This window comes from Macaca fascicularis, chromosome 1 (genome assembly GCF_037993035.2).
Source record: "Macaca fascicularis isolate 582-1 chromosome 1, T2T-MFA8v1.1".
Taxonomy (NCBI): Eukaryota; Metazoa; Chordata; class Mammalia; order Primates; family Cercopithecidae; genus Macaca; species Macaca fascicularis.
This window is the reverse complement of record NC_088375.1, coordinates 135458825-135480569: the sequence shown is the minus strand read 5'-3', so window position 1 is coordinate 135480569 and position 21745 is coordinate 135458825. Positions and strand designations below refer to the sequence as shown.

The window sequence follows — 21745 nt, the reverse complement described above, 5'->3', positions numbered from 1 at the left end:
TTTAAATTACCCTGGGGGAGTTTTTCTGAGGGCCTTTTGTCTATCTGAACGTATCAGCAGTCAATCCAATGAGGAAGCACTGGAACCTCCTCAGAGAGCACCTTAAATAATTGAATAATTTTTAAAAAGATAATGACTTTCAGTCATAAACTTATTCATGAATAGTATAGTATTTCATTGTAGGAATAAGGAAAAGAAGGAAGAAAAGAAAGAAGGAAAGAAGGAAGGGAGGAGGGAAGGAAGGAGGAAGGAAGGAAAGAAAGGTCAGAAATGTGGATAAGGTCATGGTCCACTAACCTCAGTTGACTCCTTCAGTTTAAGCATTGCTCTGACTGGTGTCTGTTTCTCTCTTTCCTTCCTTCCTTCCTTCCTTCCTTCCTTCCTTCCTTCCTTCCTTCCTTCCTTCCTTCCTTCCTTCTCTTTCTTTCTTTCTTTCTTTCTTTCTTTCTTTCTTTCTTTCTTTCTTTCTTTCTTTCTTTCTTTCTTTCTCTCTCTCTCTCTCTCTCTCTCTCTCTCTCTCTCTCTCTCTCATCCACATGTCCCTTTCTATACTACTAAAGATAAATAGATGGTATTTTGCCTAAGTGATTTTATTATATATACATTTAATATACATATAAAGTTTTTTTTAAAAAACTTTCCAATATATATTGGAAAACTTCCCATGTCTTGATTTACCTCATCCATTTTAGCTTTTAAATAATAATAATAATTATAGTTACGATTATTAAGGGTTTCACTGGTACCAGACACGGTTTAAGTGCTTTACCATTAACTTATTGAACTCATATAATGATCAATTTATGAAAGAGAAAACTGAATCACCAAGCATTTAAGTGAGTTGCTAAGTTCAAAATTATCCAAAATTCTCAGCTAGTTTGCCTCCAGAACCTAAGAGCAAAAGCACTACACTACAATGTACTGGATCCCGTTGATTTAATAATTCACTACTCATATATATTTAAGCTTTTCATGATTTAATACGACAAAGAGTCATACAAAAGTTACTAGTAACCTGAATATTTAGTGGACGTTGGGATATAATGGGCCAGTTTCCACAGATGATTAATTATTTTCACAAACCAAATGTAATGAATGTTCAGATATACTTGGCTTTCAGAAAAATCAGGACTTTTCCTCATAAACTATGGTAATTAGCTATATGAAAAACTCCCTATAATTAAGGGATAAATTGCTGGCGTAAAAATAAAGAATGCTGGTATGCTATAATTACACTGCAGCTTATAGTTTGTCAAACATGTACTTTGAACATAAAAGGTTATATAAGTACATAATTTCTAAACGAAACCCTTTGCCTTCTCCATACAAAAGTGACAACCAGAAAATGACAGCTTGGCATAATAATGCTAAAACTCTTGGTCATGCTTGCAGACCAAACTTTCACACCAGGCTCCCTTACGTTTTTCAGAGGGCCAGCTTTAAGGTCTAATGCCACTCTCCAACTATCAATTATTAAGATCAAAGTACTGGGAAGAATTTTGCATTTACTTGTTTACCAATATGAGCCATGATTAATGCAATAAGGTGAGTACCCGCTTAGTGATGTTCACAGGCTCTTGGAAACCAAGTTTAAGTAGAATGAAGTATAATGAAACCAATTTGACCATAGGCTAATTGATATAAGCAGGAATTAAGTTTCTATGGCATATTTCTGGTCACAAAGACATCACCAAACTTCTAAATAAAGACCAAAATGGTTCTAATATAAAACACTGGAATAAATGTGATTATACATACATACATTTAAGAAAGATTAATAGAAACAAGCATGATAATTATCTGCCCAATTATTTTGGTTCAGGGTAGCATGTGGCCAGAACCTAGCATAGCAGCTCAGGGCTAAGGCAGTAACCAGCCCTGGACAGGATGCCATCCCACAGCAGGTGCACTAACACACACACATCACATTCACCCACACTGGGACCATTTAAGCATGCTACTTCACCTAATAGGTAGTCTTTGGGAGGTGGGAGGAAAACAGGGTAGAAAAGCCATGCAGACATGGGGAGAATGTGCAAACTCCAGACAGCAGCCCTAGCTAGAGAGAGAGAGAGAGTGTGTGTGTGTTTTTGTTTTTTTCTCATCGGTGTTAGAAATAAATGATATTGAATGAAATGATGTCATTCGAAGACCTGCTGTGTATTTATCCCAAATGCTCCTTATCACACACAAAAAGAGAAAGCTATTGTAGGCTTCCCTTAAGTGGTAGCCTTCCTCCCTTTCTGCCTGATGAACACAAATACATGTCCTCTCAGCAGCACAGTTCCAAAGGCATGCCTGAGATGTATTCTCAGCACCTGGCCTTGTGATCATCCCATGCTCTTTGTGACTGCAGGGGGCAGAACTTGCACTGTGCAGACAGCATCCTGCCTGGGAACAGGAATACAAAGATGGGAGAGTAAAGCTGGAGCTCAATGTGGTGCCAATGTACTATAGTGAGTAAGGGGAGAACTGAATCAGATTCAAACCATTTTTATTTCCTAGCTACCGGAGTGAAAACAGAGTGCATAAATTTGTTATGAACCAAAAAATTAATAAAAGAAACATGACACTTAACCTAATATGTACATGAATACATATATTAACGAATACTCATCTCTAACAATTTATACATGAATAGAATATTTTTGCTTTTACTATCAAATATTTCAAAGCTCCCTATAAATAAAAATGAACTAGCATAACATTGACAAGAACCTTTTAAATAATTTAATAGATATAATGATGTAATGATATATATGAATATTTGGCAATGCTAGAAAGCTACCAAAGAACATTCATGCAAATAAATGTTAAAAGGTAGAAGGCAGTGATTATTACTGAAGTTAATTTCAGACGTATACAAAATGAAAAGGTTGTAATAGTTACCCTGACCATATTATTCAAAATATGTCTAAGATCTCTTCCTATATTTCACAACCCTTATTTTTTAGAGATGGGATCAGAGATGGGGTCTCTATCTGTTGCCCAGGCTGGAGTACAGTGGTGTGATCATAGCTCACTGCAGCCTTGAACTCCTGGGCTCGAGCAGTTATCCTCTCTCAGTCTCCTGAGTCTCTGGGACTACAGGCACATGCCACCACACCTGGCTAATTTTTATTTTTAATTTTTTTTTGCAGAAATGGAGTCTCGCTATTGTTACAGCCCAGGGTGGTCTCGAATTCCTGACCTTAAGGGATCCTTCCCCCTTAGCCTCCCAAAGCACTGGCATTACAAGCATGAACCATTATCCCTGGGCTAAATTCTACTGTTTTTAATCTTTATTTAGTAAGTTAAACAAGATCTAATTTTGTACAGATTATTCAGCTTTTAAACACATTTTCTTACATAGGTATGTGTCTCAAAACATTACATTGTATATTTTTTCTCAGCTGTTTATCAATGATCTGGACTTTTGCAAATTACTTAACCAGTTGGAAGTTCAGTTTTCTTAACTGTAAAATAGGAATATGCATTGTAATAGGATATCAGCTAAGTCACTATAGAAAAGAAATTAGAACAATTTAATGGCTGAGAGGAGAAAGTAGTTCACTTCTTTCTCAGAACCATCTAGGCTGGGTGAAATCTGTTCCATAAGCTCATCCAGGGACCCAGGTTAGCAGGACAGATTGATCATCTTACAAAGGGATTTCCGAGGTTGCTCCAGTCATACCTTTTTCATTTGGTGAGAAAGGGTAGAGAATGTCCAGGGCAAGAGTCTTCAAAGAGATAAATCAGAGGTTGAACTTATTTCTTCTGCTCACATTCCATTTGTCTAAACTTGGTCTCATGGTTACACCTAACTGCAAGGGAAGCTGGGAAACATAGATTGTAGCTGGGCAGTCATGAATATAGCTAAAATTAGGGGATTCAATTATTAAAAGGAAGAAGGGGAGAAGGAATACTGAGTATTAGCAGTTCTTACCATTATAATGAGGATCGTGTTTAAAAATTGCTGTGAGTACTGAAATTGTATTTGTAGAGCATAGAAGTATTTTGTGGGATTTATATAAACCATCAGCACAGGACTTGACACATACTGATGATTATTAAATGGTAGTCATTATTAGTGTTAGTATATTATTATCATTAAATACTTCTATCCTTACCTGAATGCTTGAATTCTCTCCAAAGTATCATGGGCAAGTAATTATTTAGCTATTCTGGAATTCCTATAGTAAAAGGAAATTTTATCTCTCTTAAGGCAGCCATTTCATTTTCAGAGTTTTTTCTTCTTTCTAGCCATTATTTATCTTCTTACACTCACTTTGCTTTGTCCTAATTGTGATCTCAGACACCCTCCAGAACACATCTCACCCCTCTGTCATACAAGAGTCCTTCAGATTCTTATGGGAAGCTATTGCTTCTTTCATGAGTTTTCTTTAAGCACTTTTTTTTGTTCCTCCAACAGTCCCTCGTAATCCATGATGTTGAGTACATCCCAAAGAAATTCATTCACTCATTTAACAAATATTTATTGAGTATCAACTATTTTATCAATGTCCACTTTAAAACTGTGTTGTCAAGATCAGTACACACTATTCAAAGTTGGTCTGACCAGAGCCTAGCAGTGCACACCATCAACCCCCTCATTCAGGGTATCATTTTCCCCAAGTGGGCCTTAAGACCATTTAACTCTTTTGTTAGTCCTATCATACTGTTGACACATGTTGACTTGGTGCCTGTTACACCCCAAGCCTTTTTCATTTGTGCAATTAACCTAGATGTACCCTACTTTACACATGAAGTTTTTAAAAAATCCAAATACAAAATGTTTCCTTTATTTCTAGTTAAATATGAATTGCATCTCATTGCAGTCACTGAATTTTTATTCTTTCGTTGAATATGTTAATTATCTTTCACAGATACACACAATCTGAATACCTGATTAGTGTGTAACTGACTCTTCAGCTAAGATACTGACCAAATGTGGAAGTGAACAAGACTGAAGAGAAGCCACTAGTATACCTCAGAGCAATCATTTAACTAGTTACAAATGCACATAACTGCACCAACATTTACGAAATATTATCTTATGTGGTTCTTCCAAAAGTCTCAAGAAAAGTTTTTGTCAAATACTTGGTTTCTGTGCTCACTGCCATGCCCAATGAGGCCTTGGCCGACCAGGCCAAGTGCTACTATCTGGCTGCATTCAGCCCAATGGAGTCTCAGAATCTCCCTCATTAGAAGAGCATGACTGGTGTTTTCCTGATAGCAGACCTTTGTGCACTGAGATTCAACAAATCCTTATTGAATTGTGAATGTGGGCCAGGCATTGTGCTGAGCACTTTCTCCTATAAATGGAACATGGAAGATACGGAATATATTTTGTAAAAATTGCAATATATCCTCAAGGAAAACTATTTTATTTTTCCTATGTGTGAGACCAGTACACAATGTTCCTTATTTAGAAACTACGGCAAAGTACTAAATAGATTTCACATACAGGTACTCCTCACCTTTTAGCATGAGGAAGACAAACACATATTTTATTTTTTGATACAGTCTCACTCTGTTGCCTAAGCTGGACTGCAGCAGCATGATCTTGGCTCACTGCAACCTTTGCTTCCCAGGTTCAAGTGATTCTGGTGCCTCAGCCTCCCAAGTAGCTGGGACTACAGGTGCATGCCACCACGCCCAGCTAATTTTTGTATTTTTTTGGTAGAGATGAGGTTTCTCCACATTGGCCAGGCCGGTCTTGAACTCCTGGTCTCCAGTGATCTGTCCGCCTTGGCCTCCCAAAGAGCTAGGATTGATTACAGGCCAGGTGTGAGCCACTGTGACCAGCCTACAGATTTTTTAAATGTGATATATATTTTTCTATTATTATCTCTTTAGTGGCTAAATTCTTGCTAAATATCACATTACACTCTGAGGCTAAGTAAATCAACATAAACTGTGTGGACATGCTCCAGATATACATACAGGAATGATGATTCATTTGCTCTAGATATTATAGTTTCGAATTTAAATTGTGAATCACCTGTACAGATGTTACCTTTTCCAAAGGACTTTCTACTCGAGGAATGCTGATTGTTGGCATCTGTGCCAGATTATCCATGTGTATATGCTCATTTTCTGCTTGTCTTCCTTTGAAATTATTTACCACGCACACAACCTAAAATTTCAGAAAACAATTACAGTTAAAGCAAACTGTGCTCACTGTGACTTTCACCCTTTTGAGGAGCTTAATAAATCTAAACATCTAAGAAAGTATTAAAGTTACTTAAATGTTACATGTATATGAATTTATACCGATTTATCATATACATTTATTGTAAAGTTTATTGTATAAATTTTAATAGCTGCTCCAATGCAGATATGTTTAAGAAAACTCACAGTTAATATGTAGCTCACTCAATTATGACAATTTTACTATTCAAAAATTTTCATTAAAGTATAGTCAATGCTCAAATCAATCATAACACCAACCTTATAAAAACTTATAGCAAGCTAACCTTTTCCTAATATGGCTAACCTACAATTTAATTTAAATGCTAATTATTTTTCATTGCTTCAGTATCATTATATTCATAATAAACCTTTTACAATTGGCACTCTCTAATTTAGCAGCATCCCTTAATGAACCTAGTTTGTCATCTATTATTGTGTCCCATATATACTCGGCATACCAACAATAGCTTACCGGGGCTACCACTGAAATAGAAAACCCTCTACATAAAGAAAATTGACCCTTGTTTCAATGGATTATATCTCACAGGTGACAGAATTTGAACTAAACCAGAGGTTCTCATACTTAATGTGCATAAAAATACATTTTTGGCATTGTTAAAGATGCATACTCTGAAGCCCTCCCCTAAAGATTCTGATTTAGTAAATGAAGAATGGGGCCTAGGAGTTGGCACTTCAAAAATACATTCAAGAAGCTTCTAATGCAGGTGAATCATATTTAAGAAATAATGAATTAAACATACCTGGAAAATTATTTGCTACTGTTTGCTTATACAATAAACAAGGTATTCTTGGGAAAGGTATTCTTGAGTTTTATTTTCTGTGCTTCATATTCTATTACAAATCAAAATACAGGACTTACTTGCAGCTATAACCTAACGTTCATTTTGTAACGTAAGTACTTAATATATAATTATACATTTACGTTTCATATTTTCATAAATGTTACACTGAAAAGCCTTTTCTTTAGTAGAATTCATTACTGAATATCTTCAAAGGCCAATTAGATCTTGGTTGCTTTCCAGTTTTTAAATAAAATTTACAAATCCATAAAATAATAACATGTACTGAGACTTTATGTCAGAAAAATACTTCTTTGCAAACTGTTATAGACTTCTTATCCTTCCACTTCCCAGAAGAACTACAGATTAGAAACATAGATCAAAGCCTGGTAATTTAGGCTGGGCGCGGTGGCTCACGCCTGTAATCCCAGCACTTTGGGAGGCCGAGACGGGCGGATCACAAGGTCAGGAGATCGAGACCATCCTGGCTAACACGGTGAAACCCCGTCTCTACTAAAAGTACAAAAAACTAGCCAAGCGAGGTGGCGGGCGCCTGTAGTCCCAGCTACTCGGGAGGCTGAGGCAGGAGAATGGCGTAAACCCAGGAGGCGGAGCTTGTAGTGAGCCGAGTTCTCGCCACTGCACTCCAGCCTGGGTGACAGAGCAAAGACTCGTCTCAAAAAAAAAAAAAAAAAAAAAAGCCTGGTAATTTGATACCTCAACTTTGCAGTTGCCACTTTAAAGATCTTTAAAGCAAGGGACAGTAAAGGCTTAGAGATGGGTACTTGATAAAACTACTACCTCATGATATTACCAGCTTCATGACCCCACAAAGGTCGAACAGATACTGATTGCTCTAGAGATAAAGTAAGCAAATTTTTCGTGTTAAAGGAAGATAGTAAATATTTTTGGCTTTGCAGCCTTACAACCTTTGCTGCAACTGTTCAACTGCCTTTTTGGTGCCAAAATAGCCACTGACAGTTCATAAACAAATGGGAGTGTCAATATTCAAAAATAACTTTATTTACAAAGATAGGCAGCAGATCATATTTGGGTCTGTGGGCTGCAGTTGGCTGACCGACCACTGCTCTAAAATACAAATGATATAGTCAAGAATTTTAGCCAACAATAACAACAATGAAACAAATAAGCAGTTTCACACCCATTCCATGAAATACATACACATATACACATATTTCCCTTTTCACTAGTAGTAGAAATTATTGGAAAATTGGGAAGATGAATAACATTGATAATTATTTTGAAGTAAAATTTGTTAACAATGAAATAACTGTACATAGATATATGGATCTCATGTGATAAAAGTTTATCTACAGACAATATGGGCTTCTGGAATGATAATTATTTTATATTTTGTAGGTTTTGGAAACTCTTTGAAACGATGTATTGGTTATCTCGTTGCCTTAATTAAGGATCAAGGTAATTCCACTGAAGCAGCTAGGAATTTGCATATGAAATACTTAAGTGACTAACCCATAGCAGATACTGATCAAATTGTATCTACTAGCATCATGATTATTCTTCTTAGTATTTTAATTATCGGGAAATAAATTACCTAATCCTCTGTAGAGTTAGACTCCCAATATTTAAGAAGTCTTGTCTGCTAACATTTACAAGTATGGAACAGATGTCCTGTTTGTAAAAATGGTGATAAGAAAAAGTGAGGGACTTGGTGTTTGATCTTGAGCATGCCTGAGTCTATACGTTCTCAGACAGTTCTCTGGGTCTCAGTTTTATCAATTTGAAAGTGAAAAGGTTGCAATAGATCACTAAATTAACTTCATTTCTTTGTCTGGCAAAGGTGTGACAATTCAACAACTACTCAAAATTAAACTCAAGATCTGTCCCCTCCAGCACCCACTCCAAACTTGATCTTTTCTCTGGACACTTTCAAGGAAAGGAAACGTGCCACCCCATCCCTCAACACCCACCTCCACCCCAATGCAGCTGCACAAGGCTAAAAACTTGAATTAATCCTTTACACCTCTTACACATGACCAGTTACTGAATCTGCTCAATGTCACTTTCTAAATATCTTGATATCTAAGTATCTTGATTTCTTATATTTTCTTCATTTTATCTCCTCCACCAACTCCAAAAACTAAGCAACTACCACCTGTTGCCTGGATACCTACACAGCTTCATAAACTATCTCTCTAAATCTAATCTTGGCCCCTCTATTTCCACCATAATGTGAGAATGATCTTTCCAAATGCAAACTGGATTGTGTTACCCCCTTAACGCCATTCATGGCTTGGCTTTCCATATTTCTTAATGTGTAAACTCTGGCCCAGGCCCACTTTTACAGCCTTTCTTCTCTGTTTTCAAAACACTTTCTGTTAGCTTTCACTTCCAGCTGTTTGGATACTCCTCACCTTCACTGTCTTTGGATGCCATATCTAACTCAGCCGTGATATCTCATCTCAGCTTCACTTCCTCATGGATGCCTTCCTTGAACTCCTAGCTAGGACGGTTTATTTTGTTTTTGTTTGTTTGCTTTTTGCTCACATGGAGCTGTGATTCTTTTTATCAGAGCACTTAGTATGAAATTAAACATCATTTAAAGTAATACTTTGATTGATGTGTCTCTTCCAAGTTCCACAAATGCAGAGATGTTCTTTTTTGCTCACCGCTGTGTTCCCACTGTCACAGTGAAGGATCAGATTAATGAATGAGCAAGCATCTAGGACAGAAATTGTCAAATTTTCTGATGTGCTTATACAATTTAACGTTACTCTGCTTTCAGACATTCTGTTTTTACATGAGTGACTTCCACATGTATAATTCTTGTAATTCTATTCTCTCCTACCAAGATGATATGAGTAAATCATCACTATATATGTATTTTCTTTTTCCTGTCGTGATGATTACTTAATCTGATCCATTCTTGTTCATTTTCACTCTTTGTGGTAAATGAAACATCATTATTGTATGGGGTTAAGTGCATGGGCTTTGGGGTCAAACTGGTCTGGATCATAATCCTGGATCTCTCAGTTACTAGCTTTGTGAACATGGGCAAGTTACTTCATATAATCAGGCTTCAATTTTTTTTAAACCTGCAAAATGAAGACAATAAAAACATTTTACTGAGCCGTTCTGAGGGTTAATTGCAATAATGTAGTGAAGAGCACAATAGCTATTATTGTTACTGTTATATATCATAACATGACAAGCTATTGTTGCGGCTCAATAAACTTGAGCTAGTCTGCCTGACACTGTCATATATATCATAATCAATCTACAAATATTGTTCAACTAGTATTTGTTTTGTATTTTGCTAAGTATCGTGATTCTGCTGTCTAACCTGAAACAAAATGCCCATGAGATAAGAGTAATACAATTAACACAGCATTAATTCCTTATTAAATTATAAGAGGACAGACTCAAAGAGTGGTAGAAATGCAGGAAAAAATGGAAAAAATCAGCCAATCAGGGAAACTTCCTGGGGAAACTGGATCTTGTCTGAGACAAATCTCAAGTGTCTAAAGGGTTTGAATATAGTCATCAAACGTGAAGACTGTGGTATTCAATGTCTTGTCTGCACTAGGCTGCACTTCTTACATGTGGGATTTCGCTTAATCCTTAAAAGAATTCTGGGAAGTAAATAAAACATTCTTTGTTCATTCTTTCATGTATTAATTCATTCATCATACATTTATTCAGTGCTTTCTCTGTATCAGACCTTGTTCTAGTTACTGGGAATATGCAGTGAACAAAACAAACAAACTTCACAAGGAGCTTACATTCTAGTGGGATTGATAGGAAAGCAAAACCAAAAAAGTTCCATATGGTATATTGCACACTAATTTATTACACATTAATTAATATTACATATTAAAGGCTGAAACATCCTATGTAGAAAAGTAAAGTAGGGAATGAGGAAAGGAATCCTCAAGGAGAAGTAGTCATTTTAAACATGGTTCAGGGAAGGCCTCACTATTTTAGTAAGAAGCAATAATGTCTACAATTCAAAATTATGGTCAGAGAGCAAAGACACAAGACATGGAAGAAATATTTTTATAGTGGAAATGAACCTGGCCTAAATGAATCACTGGTGTGTGGAATGAAACAGGAGAAGGAGCCAAAGGCAAATGTTAGGCATAGAGTCCGGGTGACTGGGTACTCTGGGTTCCTTTAACCAAGACAGAGATCCGGAGTAGATTAGCATTAATTTTATTTTGGAATCACTTTAGAATTCGGCACACACTGCAAGATAATTGGAAACACCCTAGGATATTACAACATATTACAGGCCAGAGCTGGAGTTACTGCTCAGAATAAATGTGTTGAGTTTCCCAAATGAGAAAATTGGGAATCATCATAGAAGGCTCCCTGTGCCTCGTCCATATCACCGTCCATGTTCCACCAGGCTCCAAACCATTCCACCTCCTAAATATTCTGGAGGACATGATGGATATCCTCCCTCTTTGTGCCACTGAGGACCAATCTGCACCATCCTGTTTCCCTGGTGCTGCATAACCTATCTCTTCTATCCTCAACTTTGTCTTATCGTCCTGTAAATATATTTTCAAAACACAAATCTCACATAGGGCAAAAGGGGCTGAGAGGAAGCAAACTATAGTTTATGGAACTTTTTCCAGTCATTCATGTAGTCATTCGCTGAACTCGTACTATTTTGTTTAACCTTTATAGAGCCTTATAATGATCCTTTAGGGAGGCTGTTATTTAGATATACCTATAGGCATTCACATTCATAAAAGGTTGTGAATGAATGCATAAATATATTTTTAGTCATTATATAGGCATTATTTACATATAATCTTTTCATGAAGTCATTTTCCTGGGAGAATGGGAATGTTCAAAGGGCTATCATGAAATTTTCTCAACATGTGCAATTGGAGGGTCTTGAGCTCAAGGGGGATCCAGAGCTCAGCTCAACATTCACCAGACAGGGAAGCGACTTGGAAGGCACCAGCATTCTGGTGTTGGCCTTGTAAGGTAAGGTGTTCACCGGAAGTATAGGGAAGGTGGCAATAGCCACAGATAAACAAGAAGGCTGATGAAATGCCAGTGAATATGTTATGGACCCGCAGAGCTGAAACACAGTTGCATCTGACATTACTGCTTTGAAATTTTGGCTACGTGTATGCTCTTGGCTTTGCCTATAATATTTTTGTAAGGATTTATGTAAAGTTTGTTGTTGGTTTTGCTTTCTGAATGTTAACCAGTTTCAACTGTGTGAGTGAATGAAAAAAAAAAAAAAAAGGTTTTGGTTCAAGCCAGGGCCCCAGTTTTCATGAGGCTAGAGGATACCTCCAGGAATGAAAGAAGGTTGAGTCTAAGTCTCCCAGGGACCTTGGGAATCACAGAGAGTGGTATCAAAAAGAAGCACAGGATGCAGTACAGAGATGAGGTCATGGTGACTACTTTACCACAGGAGATTCTGGAGGAAATAACTTATTTAAAATGCCCAGTACATAAATTATGTTTCAGCATTTGGTAGCTGGAAAGATTCACTGAAGTGTTTGCTTACTGATTATTAACTAGTAAAATGAGGCTAACAAAGTAAAGTTACATGTAAGGGCAATTTAAATGTAATCAAAATGTACATAAAGTATTTTTAAAATTATAATGTGTCAATGCAAAAATATGTTTGATTCATAGTCTGCACATTGTTTCATTTATGTAAAATGTGCTATACTCATAATGACTAGTGCACATGAGTACAGAGGGAAGTTTGGGCTGTTTATCACATACTTATACTTATAAAATGTTATATACTCATGATTATACTACACTTTAATAGTATAATCTAATAGTATAATCAGAATTTATGGTATAAACATCAGTAAGTATTTGGTACTGATAATAAGTCAGAAAAATACTTAGAAATGCATATAAACCCTTGACTATTGCCTCTCGTTAAATAAATAATGATGAATTCTAAAGTCAGACTAAAATACATTTTCTAACAACCAAAACCTATGGAGATATTCCTAGAAGATTTCATAATAAGAGCATACATGGAATGCTTACTTCATAAGTCACTGTGTATGCTGTTTACTGTGTGGTGAAATATGATTTGACAAGGTACGGTCTTGGAAACTATTCATGAGTTTTCAGTTACTGACGTAAAACGCCTCATCTCACAGGTGAGGTTGACCTGTTAGAAAGCACTGGGACATGGAGGCTCAGGGAGAGTACAGCAGGGAGGCACTAGGGGACTTTGGGATGCTCTCCATACCACATGATGCCAACTTCCCTGAGGAATTTTTAAAAAATATCCAAACCAGTCCTGAAACATTTTTAAAGATTTATATAAAGTTTGTCATAAATCCTTAAAAAATATTATAGGCAGTTTTTACCCCAGTCTTAAAAACTATTTGGGAGGGACAGTGTGTTTTTAGGCCAGTTCTATTTTATATGAAAATATATTGTTCAACTTTAAGTGTAGGATTTGTATTTTTTTCATCCCCAAACCTGACTTGTGGCAGAACAAATGGGGGAGGAGGAAGAAATGAATGACTTAAATGAATGACTTGTTTGATATACTACATTTAGACAAACCCAGTGATTCACACTTGTATTTTCTCATAGGTGATTATGCAAGTTAATTAAAAACCCAATGATATATACAGAAATTTGTACTTACCAGAAATACTGCTATAGATATTCCAACCAGAAAGCCTGCTATAACATCTGACCAATGATTTCGATATTCTGCTACTCTGTTGAGTCCAGTAAGAAATGCCAAACACATTAAGCCCAAGCATAGAACTGGCTTAGCAAGTCTGGTTCCCTTGGCTTTGATTGTGTTGGTAATGTACATCTGAAATGTTAAATAAAAAACATGACTTTTCATGAAGGCATTTCCTTTATTAGCATAGAATATCATGTGTACATACAAACATATATTTGTAGACATATATATGGCTGTATGGTTCAAATCATTAACTGGAGTTTACGAAGTTTTTGAAATAAGTTTCTTAAAAGCAGAATTCAAGAGTAGCAATTGTTTCATTTTACTTACCTTATATGGCAATCTGTTACAAATGGCCAATTCTTAATATAAGATTATTAATCATCTAGAAACACCAAGCACAGATAGTCCAATTGTCTTTTTTTCTTTTTATTCTTACTATATCCATTCTTATTTTATCTGAATTTTCATTTTAGATCAACCTCAACAATATTGTTAGAAGGGGGAAAACTCATGAAGTGTTTAAGTGTTTTTAATGTTTCCATTTGTGTATGCCATATTTAGAGGATGCATACTTCATAAAAACCAGGATTGTGAATATAACTAGAAAAAATAAAATGGAATAGATTTCTACCAAACAGATGTTACTTTGAAGAAAGAATTTAAGATTCAATGTAATGCCAAGGTTGCTTTCATGTTGTTAAATGAAGTTGTGAAATTACTTTAACTACATTTTATCAGCCAGGATTAGGACAATAAAATACTTAAGTACAATAAGGGAAATGTGTCAACTAAACACAAAACAATGAATAGATACCTACATTTCTGGCATCTGGACATACGCTAATGAACATATGGTGTCAACTGACTGCAGGGAATGAAATGTCATAAGCCACCATGCTCAAGAATTATTTGGCCCTTCCCCCATCTAACTTATTCTATAGCTCAACTGCTCTTAATTTTATGCATTACTTTATAAGCAAATTTGTTGACTGTATTCAATTATTATTTCAAGTCATTAGTAGAGCAATTGTAAAAGAGATGACTTTGATAATGTAATCAGGTTTTATGGTATAAACATCAGTAAGTATCTGGTACTGATAATATACTCAGAAAAATTCTTAGAAATGCATATATACCCTTAACTATTGTCCCTGGTTAAATAAACAATACATCTGCTTAAGAGGGTAAACTAAAATCAGAATTTAAGTTTTAAGTTCATACCAGCCATTTTAGAACACTATGAAATCCAGTAATTATCTTCTCTATTTTTTTTTTTTCTGGGCAAAGTTTGCAGCCCTTGTAGCTGCCAAAAGGGGCTGTTTAAATATGTAAGCAGTCCAAGTGATACAAGGCATCTCTCTAGCCAAGTTCTAGCCTTTTACAATCCATCCCAGGTCTCAATAGTCTGGGGCGGGGGGAGCTGAACTGTCTCCATCTTGGCCTGTGACTTTCAGAGCTGCGTCTGTGTGTCTAAGCCTGTGCTTGGAAAAGCTTGATAATTTCAGTAATGGAGGATAAGTATACATGAGAGGGGAACAGGAAGAGATGAGAAAGAGAAAATGATGCTTTTGCTAATCTGAGAGAATGTGTTAAAGAGTTCTGCCCACATGAATAACAAGGCCAGGCTATCACACCACTTCAGGTTTCTAGTGATGCAGCTAATTGAGTAACTCCTTGTATGACTAGTGCGTATGAATAGAGAGGAAAATTTGGGCTTCTTGTGAGGTTTTCTTTAACACAGCTATAAGGCTGGTTAATTGTTTCTTACTTTTACATTTCTTTACATCTGTTAATACTCAATATATTCTGTCCTCATTAAGACAAAATAAACGTGGGATAATAACTGAATAATATTAATACTGCTAGTATCAATTATAGCTACCATTTCATGAGTGATTGCTCTTCAAGGCAATGTTCTAAGCATTTTATTAACAGATTACTTATCTCATTCAATCTACAAAACAATCATCTAAGTTAGGTATCATCATTACCTCCATTTTATAGGTTAAAAACTGAATCAAGACAAAGCTTATTATGAAGACTGCACAGTTTGATGATTGCGGTGGCACTGTTGAAAAAAGACAGGTGTAAATGGAAAGTAAAGGGAAGGCACTTGGGTATCTCCTAATCTTCCTTTCTACTTCATTGACTTCTTGCCTGGAGGAAATGGCCAATGAGCATAAGCTGAGTACCAGTGAATGCAGGCCAGTCAGGAACTAAAGACAGGAGAAAGGAGGCCACCATAGAATCATAGAACTAAGGCTACCTCTATGCTCTGCTATTAGAGAGAAGTGGGAAATAGTGTAAATGTGGTCCTTGTGCAAAATACCCTACAGAATCTATTTGGCTTCAGAAAACACTTGCCTTTCCCTTGCCCCCGAAGACCATCTCAGATACAGCCCAGCCCTTACTTGGCCAAGTTGTATGAGCCCATAGTAAAATGCGGGCTTGGGCTACATCCCTGTGAAGTTTCTCTTGAATGTCAAGTTGATCGTCAAATTGCCCTAATGACTCAAGCAAGGTTTATAAGGAGCCCACAGACAGTCTAGCCACAATGCAAACTCATGAAAAAGCTTCTATTTTAGGAATAGCCTGGTATTTGGCTTTTCCCTCCATCAGAGTGGAGAGTGGACAGTGGCTGAATTTCAAGGGTTATGTGAATTTCAAGGGTTATAGATTTAATTTTAAAGTAGATCATAGCAGTGCTTTATAATGTACAAATTTTTCTGTAGCATAATCAGTTGGCATGGATGTTACAAAAGAAAAATTAAGAGAGCTTTCACTTGTACTCAGCAACTCTTTAGTACTTTATGAACATAAGTGCCTTTTAAACCAGTCTAATTGTGTTATCCTTACAGAAAGTCTATTATTCTTAATTTGTAGAAGAGGAAATTATGGCATAATAATCTATTAAGCATGTTGGATACAGAACAGGAATTGATTATTTATGCTCTCTTGGTTTTTAATTCACTTATGAAACCATCTAGGTTGACCAGATGTCAAAATGTAGCTAAAATAAAATGCAAACAGCAGGGTGTGTGATTTGAGCAGGATGGTATTCACTCAGTCCTCTAGGGTCAGTAGATGCTCACTACCTCGCAGGCCAACCCATTTAATCATTATTAGCAGAGCTTATTCATCCATTCCACAAATATCCATTAGCACTAAGATGCAGAAAGCCAAAGCTGATCATTTGCTCCCTGTTAAGAGCCTTGTGTATATTCTTCTATACTTTTTCTCTTTGCTTATACAAATATATACAATAATTAACACACATATAAAAAGGTTTTGCTTACTTGTTTGCTTTTACTAAAATATAATCATAATGTCCTATTAGTTTGTAATATGCATTGACTCACTTGTTATAATATATATCTATTTTTTTGTGTAAATTGAGAAAACATTGAACTATTATTAATAACAAAATACTATTATAAAAATAAATGAAAATAAACACACACACACATATTTATGAAGCACCTACTATGTACCAGAGACTGTGCTAGGTTTCTTCAAAGAGGAGACATCTATGGTTAGATCCTGAAGAATGAGCATGAGAGTTCCAGGTAAAAGGGAAGTGATGGGGGAAACGTATCCTAGACAACATATGCAGTCCTCCGCTGTGTTCTCAAAGCACCTTGTTCCTCATCTGAGAACACTGGCCACAATGTATGGTTATAATTTATTTTCATTGGTTCCTTCACTAGAGTGAGGACATAGAAGGCAAGTCCAGGCTATTCATTGTGGTCTAGCTTTTGGAGAACCTTTTTCCTTCTCTTGTTTTCATGCTTCTTTCACCTTTCTTGTGCTATTTAGCCCTAAAGACATCCACTAATTGTTTATTTGCAAATGATTATATGTATTCTTTTACTATTTGCCTCTTCTTTTCTACAGATGAAACAGCCTCAATTCCCCTCAATATGGGAATAACTCAGTGGCCAGATCCCTCAGCACTCTGCACAGTCTAGTGCTTTTGACATCTGTTAGTACTTCTCTCAAAGAGTACAGCCCAAAGTTAAGCAAACCGGTGCCCACTATCAACTGACCAGCCCAAAGTGCAGCTGAGACTTTTCTAGATTGCACCCTATAGTCTTACTCATTGATCCGTATTCTCATAGTCAGGTCAGGATTGGATTATCTTTAAACCGATTTCCAGATTTTGATGACTTTGATTGATGCGATCTAACAGGGCACTGGGTTTGATTAGTGTGTGTGCGTGTGTGTGTGTGTGTGTGTGAGAGAGAGAGAGAGAGAGAGAGTGTGTTTTAATAACTTCATAGCATTATTGGTCAAACTGTGTTTGCGATCCACTGAATCTTCCATGACTTCTTCACATGAACTGGTGCCTTATCAAGTTCCCCTTACCCTGGGCTCCTGAAATTGTTCAAAAAATCAAATTTATTATTGTTTTCAAAACAATATTTTACCCTGTCAACACCATTTTGAACTTTTATGCTGGCATCTATCATAGTATATTAGTTATCTTTCTCCCAGATTCTAGTTAGCTCCAGACAGATCACCAATAACAAGACAGCATCAAGGACAGAGCCTCATGGCACTTCGCCTGAGATCTGTTTACAAAATGCTACTGACATTTTTCATATAAAATTTTTATTTAAAAAAAATGGGGCATTCATTTATTAGCCAACCTTGTAGTGTCCTGAAAGTTTTATTTATGTACCCAGACTTCATATTCTTGTTTCATTGATAAATTTGCCAAACAGCAATGTAAAGGTGTCTGATGGGGTGTGTAACAAAATTGTGATGCAATGGTGGAAAGACCATGGACTTTGCCAGACAGACCTGTGTTCACTTAATTCAGACCTTTCAGGATTGTGATGGGGGTCAGGAGTGCTAATGGTGGTGCAATAAGCAGTGGGATATTGAAGTCATAAATTTTCTGTACGGTGCTATAATCTAGATTGCATAAAACATGCAATAACTCTAGTTTCCATAACTGATCTAAACTTCATCATAAGCACCCATCTTCCACTGAATAGAAATGGGATGGGAGGAATTCTGAATAAATGCTTAGTTGTTCTGTTTCTCACTATTCTCTCTTCTGGAAAAACAACAGTGGGGTCTAGTTGGAGGCCTGCAAGACCTCAAGGTCAAGGTGGGGAGGCAACCCACCAGCTTTCACTGGCCTCCACTGCCAGGTGTGTATCCCACTGCTTCATTGGTGCCCTACTGACAACCACTGTTAACGTCCTTGTGGCCCCATACTGACTTGGTCCATTTAGGCTCACAGGAAATAAAGATCCTTTTCATCACCCGCACATCTTCCTTGTAGTCCCAGGTGGGCTGCCTACCCTCCCAAGCTCTGCTGCAGGGTCCCTGGGCTCCCACTGTCTTCTCTGCGGACTTACCTGCTGCAGGTATATTAAGAGAAATTGTTTTCCCAGTTTCAAGCCAGAAATGAAGTACAAGCCCTTCTACTTTCTGTTATCTCCACAACCTCTCTGGAGTTTCTGTTATCCAGTGACCAACTGCCTTCTTTGGTTTTCTAATGTATGGGTGCTCACCTAAGTGGGCACATTAAGCCCTTCCCTCTCCTCCAATCCTCCACTTCCTAGGACAGGAAGTACTCCCTTCCCTTCCCCTAGGTTGGTGTTATCACCCTTTATAAGTTGTGTTTTCTCTATAAAATACTCAGATAATAAAATATAATAATAATACTTACATTATATATAATATTTTATTACACTCAAAATATTCAGATATTCAAATTTTGCTTTTGATATGTAAAGCTTTGATATTTAGAAATTCCTGTTCTCGCTTGACAAAGCTAGCCTCATTTAATTACTGAAGCTAAACACTTCTTTTTCCTCTTATCTTGAAGTCTTTCCTTGAGGCACTGAACCAATACGTAGCCAGTAGCTACTGTAGCCATTAGCACTTGAAATGTGATGAGGCCAACTATAGTACTAAATTTTCAATTCTATTTGATTTTAATGAAAAGGATTTCAAAACTGGTACTCAATTAGATTGTTAGAAAATGTTAATATATGTTTGAAACAAATTGGGCTTCACATCTACTTTTTACACTGTAAATTTTATATCTAAATACAGAACAAGGATTTCAGATGAAAATGTAGTGTCTGAACTGAGATGTATTTTGCAAGTGTCAAACATACACTGGATTTAGAAAATTTTGAAAAAGAAAAAAGCAAACTATCTTATTACTAACATATTGATACATGTTGAAATAACATATTAATACATGTTGAAACAATTGATAATAGTTTGGATATACTGGGTTAAACAAGACATTAAATATTAATATCACCTTTTTACTTTAAAAATGTGACTATTAGCCATTTTAAAATCATATATATATGGTTCACTTTCTGTTTCTATTGGACAATGCTGACCTAAACAAGAGCATCATAATTTAAAGGGTATACAAAATGATCAGTGAATATTCCAAAAAAGATTTTACCCATTTCCGCAGTTATTGCTACTTTATTATTTTTATTTATTTTATTGCTTTGAGTTGGGTACTGATCCTAAAACCATTTTCCAGGCTACCTGAGCTTCATTAGACAAACATTTATCCACATATTTTTATTTACATTTATTTTTAAATATTTGTTAATATATTACCATTTCAAATGGCACATAGTGCAGTAAAATGATACTATCATGGAATTATTTAGAGTTTTCTAAGTTAAACTATCATATACAGCCTATTTTTTCACATTCTAATTATCATAATGGCTACTTTTAAAAAAACTTTACTTCATCAAAGTTAACTGGTTGTTTTGTATTTTATTGATACCTTTAGAGACTTGGAAGATTCCGTATTTAGTCAGTGTAAGCTAGGAGGAAAAGTTCAGCTTTAGGAATTTAATAGTCAGGGTTAAAAGTTCAATCTACTACCAGTTAGCTCTGTGACCTTACACAAATTACTGAACTTCTCTGACTCTTAGTTATATGACTTGTAAAATGAAAATAACTATACTAATCTGTAGGATTTAGAATGGTAGTCACATAAGAAGTGTAAGTTTCATTACCGTCACATGGCACCATGAGAATTTTTGTTTGCTTTGTGATGAGAATAAATTAAAAGGATTAAAACAATATATTTGGATTAAAACTATGTATGTGTTAGGAGAAATAATGTATTCTAACTTATGGGCATGGGGATAAAGCTCCTTATTGTATTCGAAAATCAAGAGTAAACATCCACTTTCTTTACAATATCCTTAATGGGTACCTAACAAAAGATTACATCATCATGAACACAGAATTTATCCTGTAGCTGATGTCCTTGAATGAAAAACACTGAGTCACAAATGTGATGTAAGTAACAACAACCTCAGTGTTCAGGACCAGCTGGTACATGAAGTTAAGATCTGAATATGCTCAGTAACTCTGCTGCCCACAGCACAAAGGCCGATTGATGGTTTGGTTATGAATAACAGCTCCTTCATCACGGACACATTTACCTAATCCCTAAAATGCAGCCATGGCTGATTTTACATGGAGACTATTTATCTCCAGTATGACTGCTCCCCGACCCAATAAATATACTGCACATGTGGCATTTCATCCATCAGCTAGAAGAACAAATACACTTTTGCTTGACATTATCATCTATGAAATCAAGAACTATACATATTCACCACTTAACACTTGTTTTCCATACACCAGATAGAAAGTGAGATGATATTTACATAAAGATGCTTGTGATCTTATTTGTGGGTTTTATACAAGCACAAAAAATATATAATAAAAAAGCTGTGTAGCATCTGAAGAATTCCCTGCAAGCAAAAGATATTTGATGGCTATAATTCTATCCCATCATCTCCAAGATTTAAAATTCCCTGACAAGAAAGTAAGGAACTAAAATCAACATGTTAAAGACTAATCTGGAAATTTTAAATACTAAAAAAAAATATGCACAAGACTATTGGGTGAATTGAAGGGTTAGATTTGCTATACCTTAAACAAAAATGAAGTAGAACCTGCAAAATTTAAAACACATAAATAAAAAAATTAAGTTTACTGTTCGGGACAAGAAATTAGTAGTATAACAATAAAAGCATATTTCAAGTATCTCTGAGTAGTCCTCAAAGATGTC

The 21745-nt window shown here is 36.0% G+C and overlaps 1 protein-coding gene across 9 annotated transcripts in view; it reads right to left on the bottom strand.

Moving 5' to 3' along the window:
- The window catches only part of PLPPR5 (phospholipid phosphatase related 5), a 116872-nt gene that overhangs the window by 18734 nt on the left and 76393 nt on the right, over positions 1-21745 (bottom strand). For 2 of the 9 annotated variants that reach the window (XR_010588601.2, XM_015432347.4), the window contains exons 4-6: positions 13609-13785; positions 5984-6118; positions 4110-4172 (exon numbers count right to left, since the gene is read on the bottom strand). Coding sequence is in view for 8 of the 9 variants with exons in the window: in XM_015432347.4 (XP_015287833.1) it covers positions 4155-4172; positions 5984-6118; positions 13609-13785 (330 nt within the window). In the remaining variant the exon portion in view is untranslated. Of the gene's footprint in view, positions 1-3413; positions 3720-4109; positions 4173-5551; positions 5747-5983; positions 6119-13608; positions 13786-21745 lie in introns of those variants that run through there. The other 7 variants (XM_045366805.3, XM_005542623.5, XM_005542624.5 and 4 more) reach the window with 5 other exon arrangements.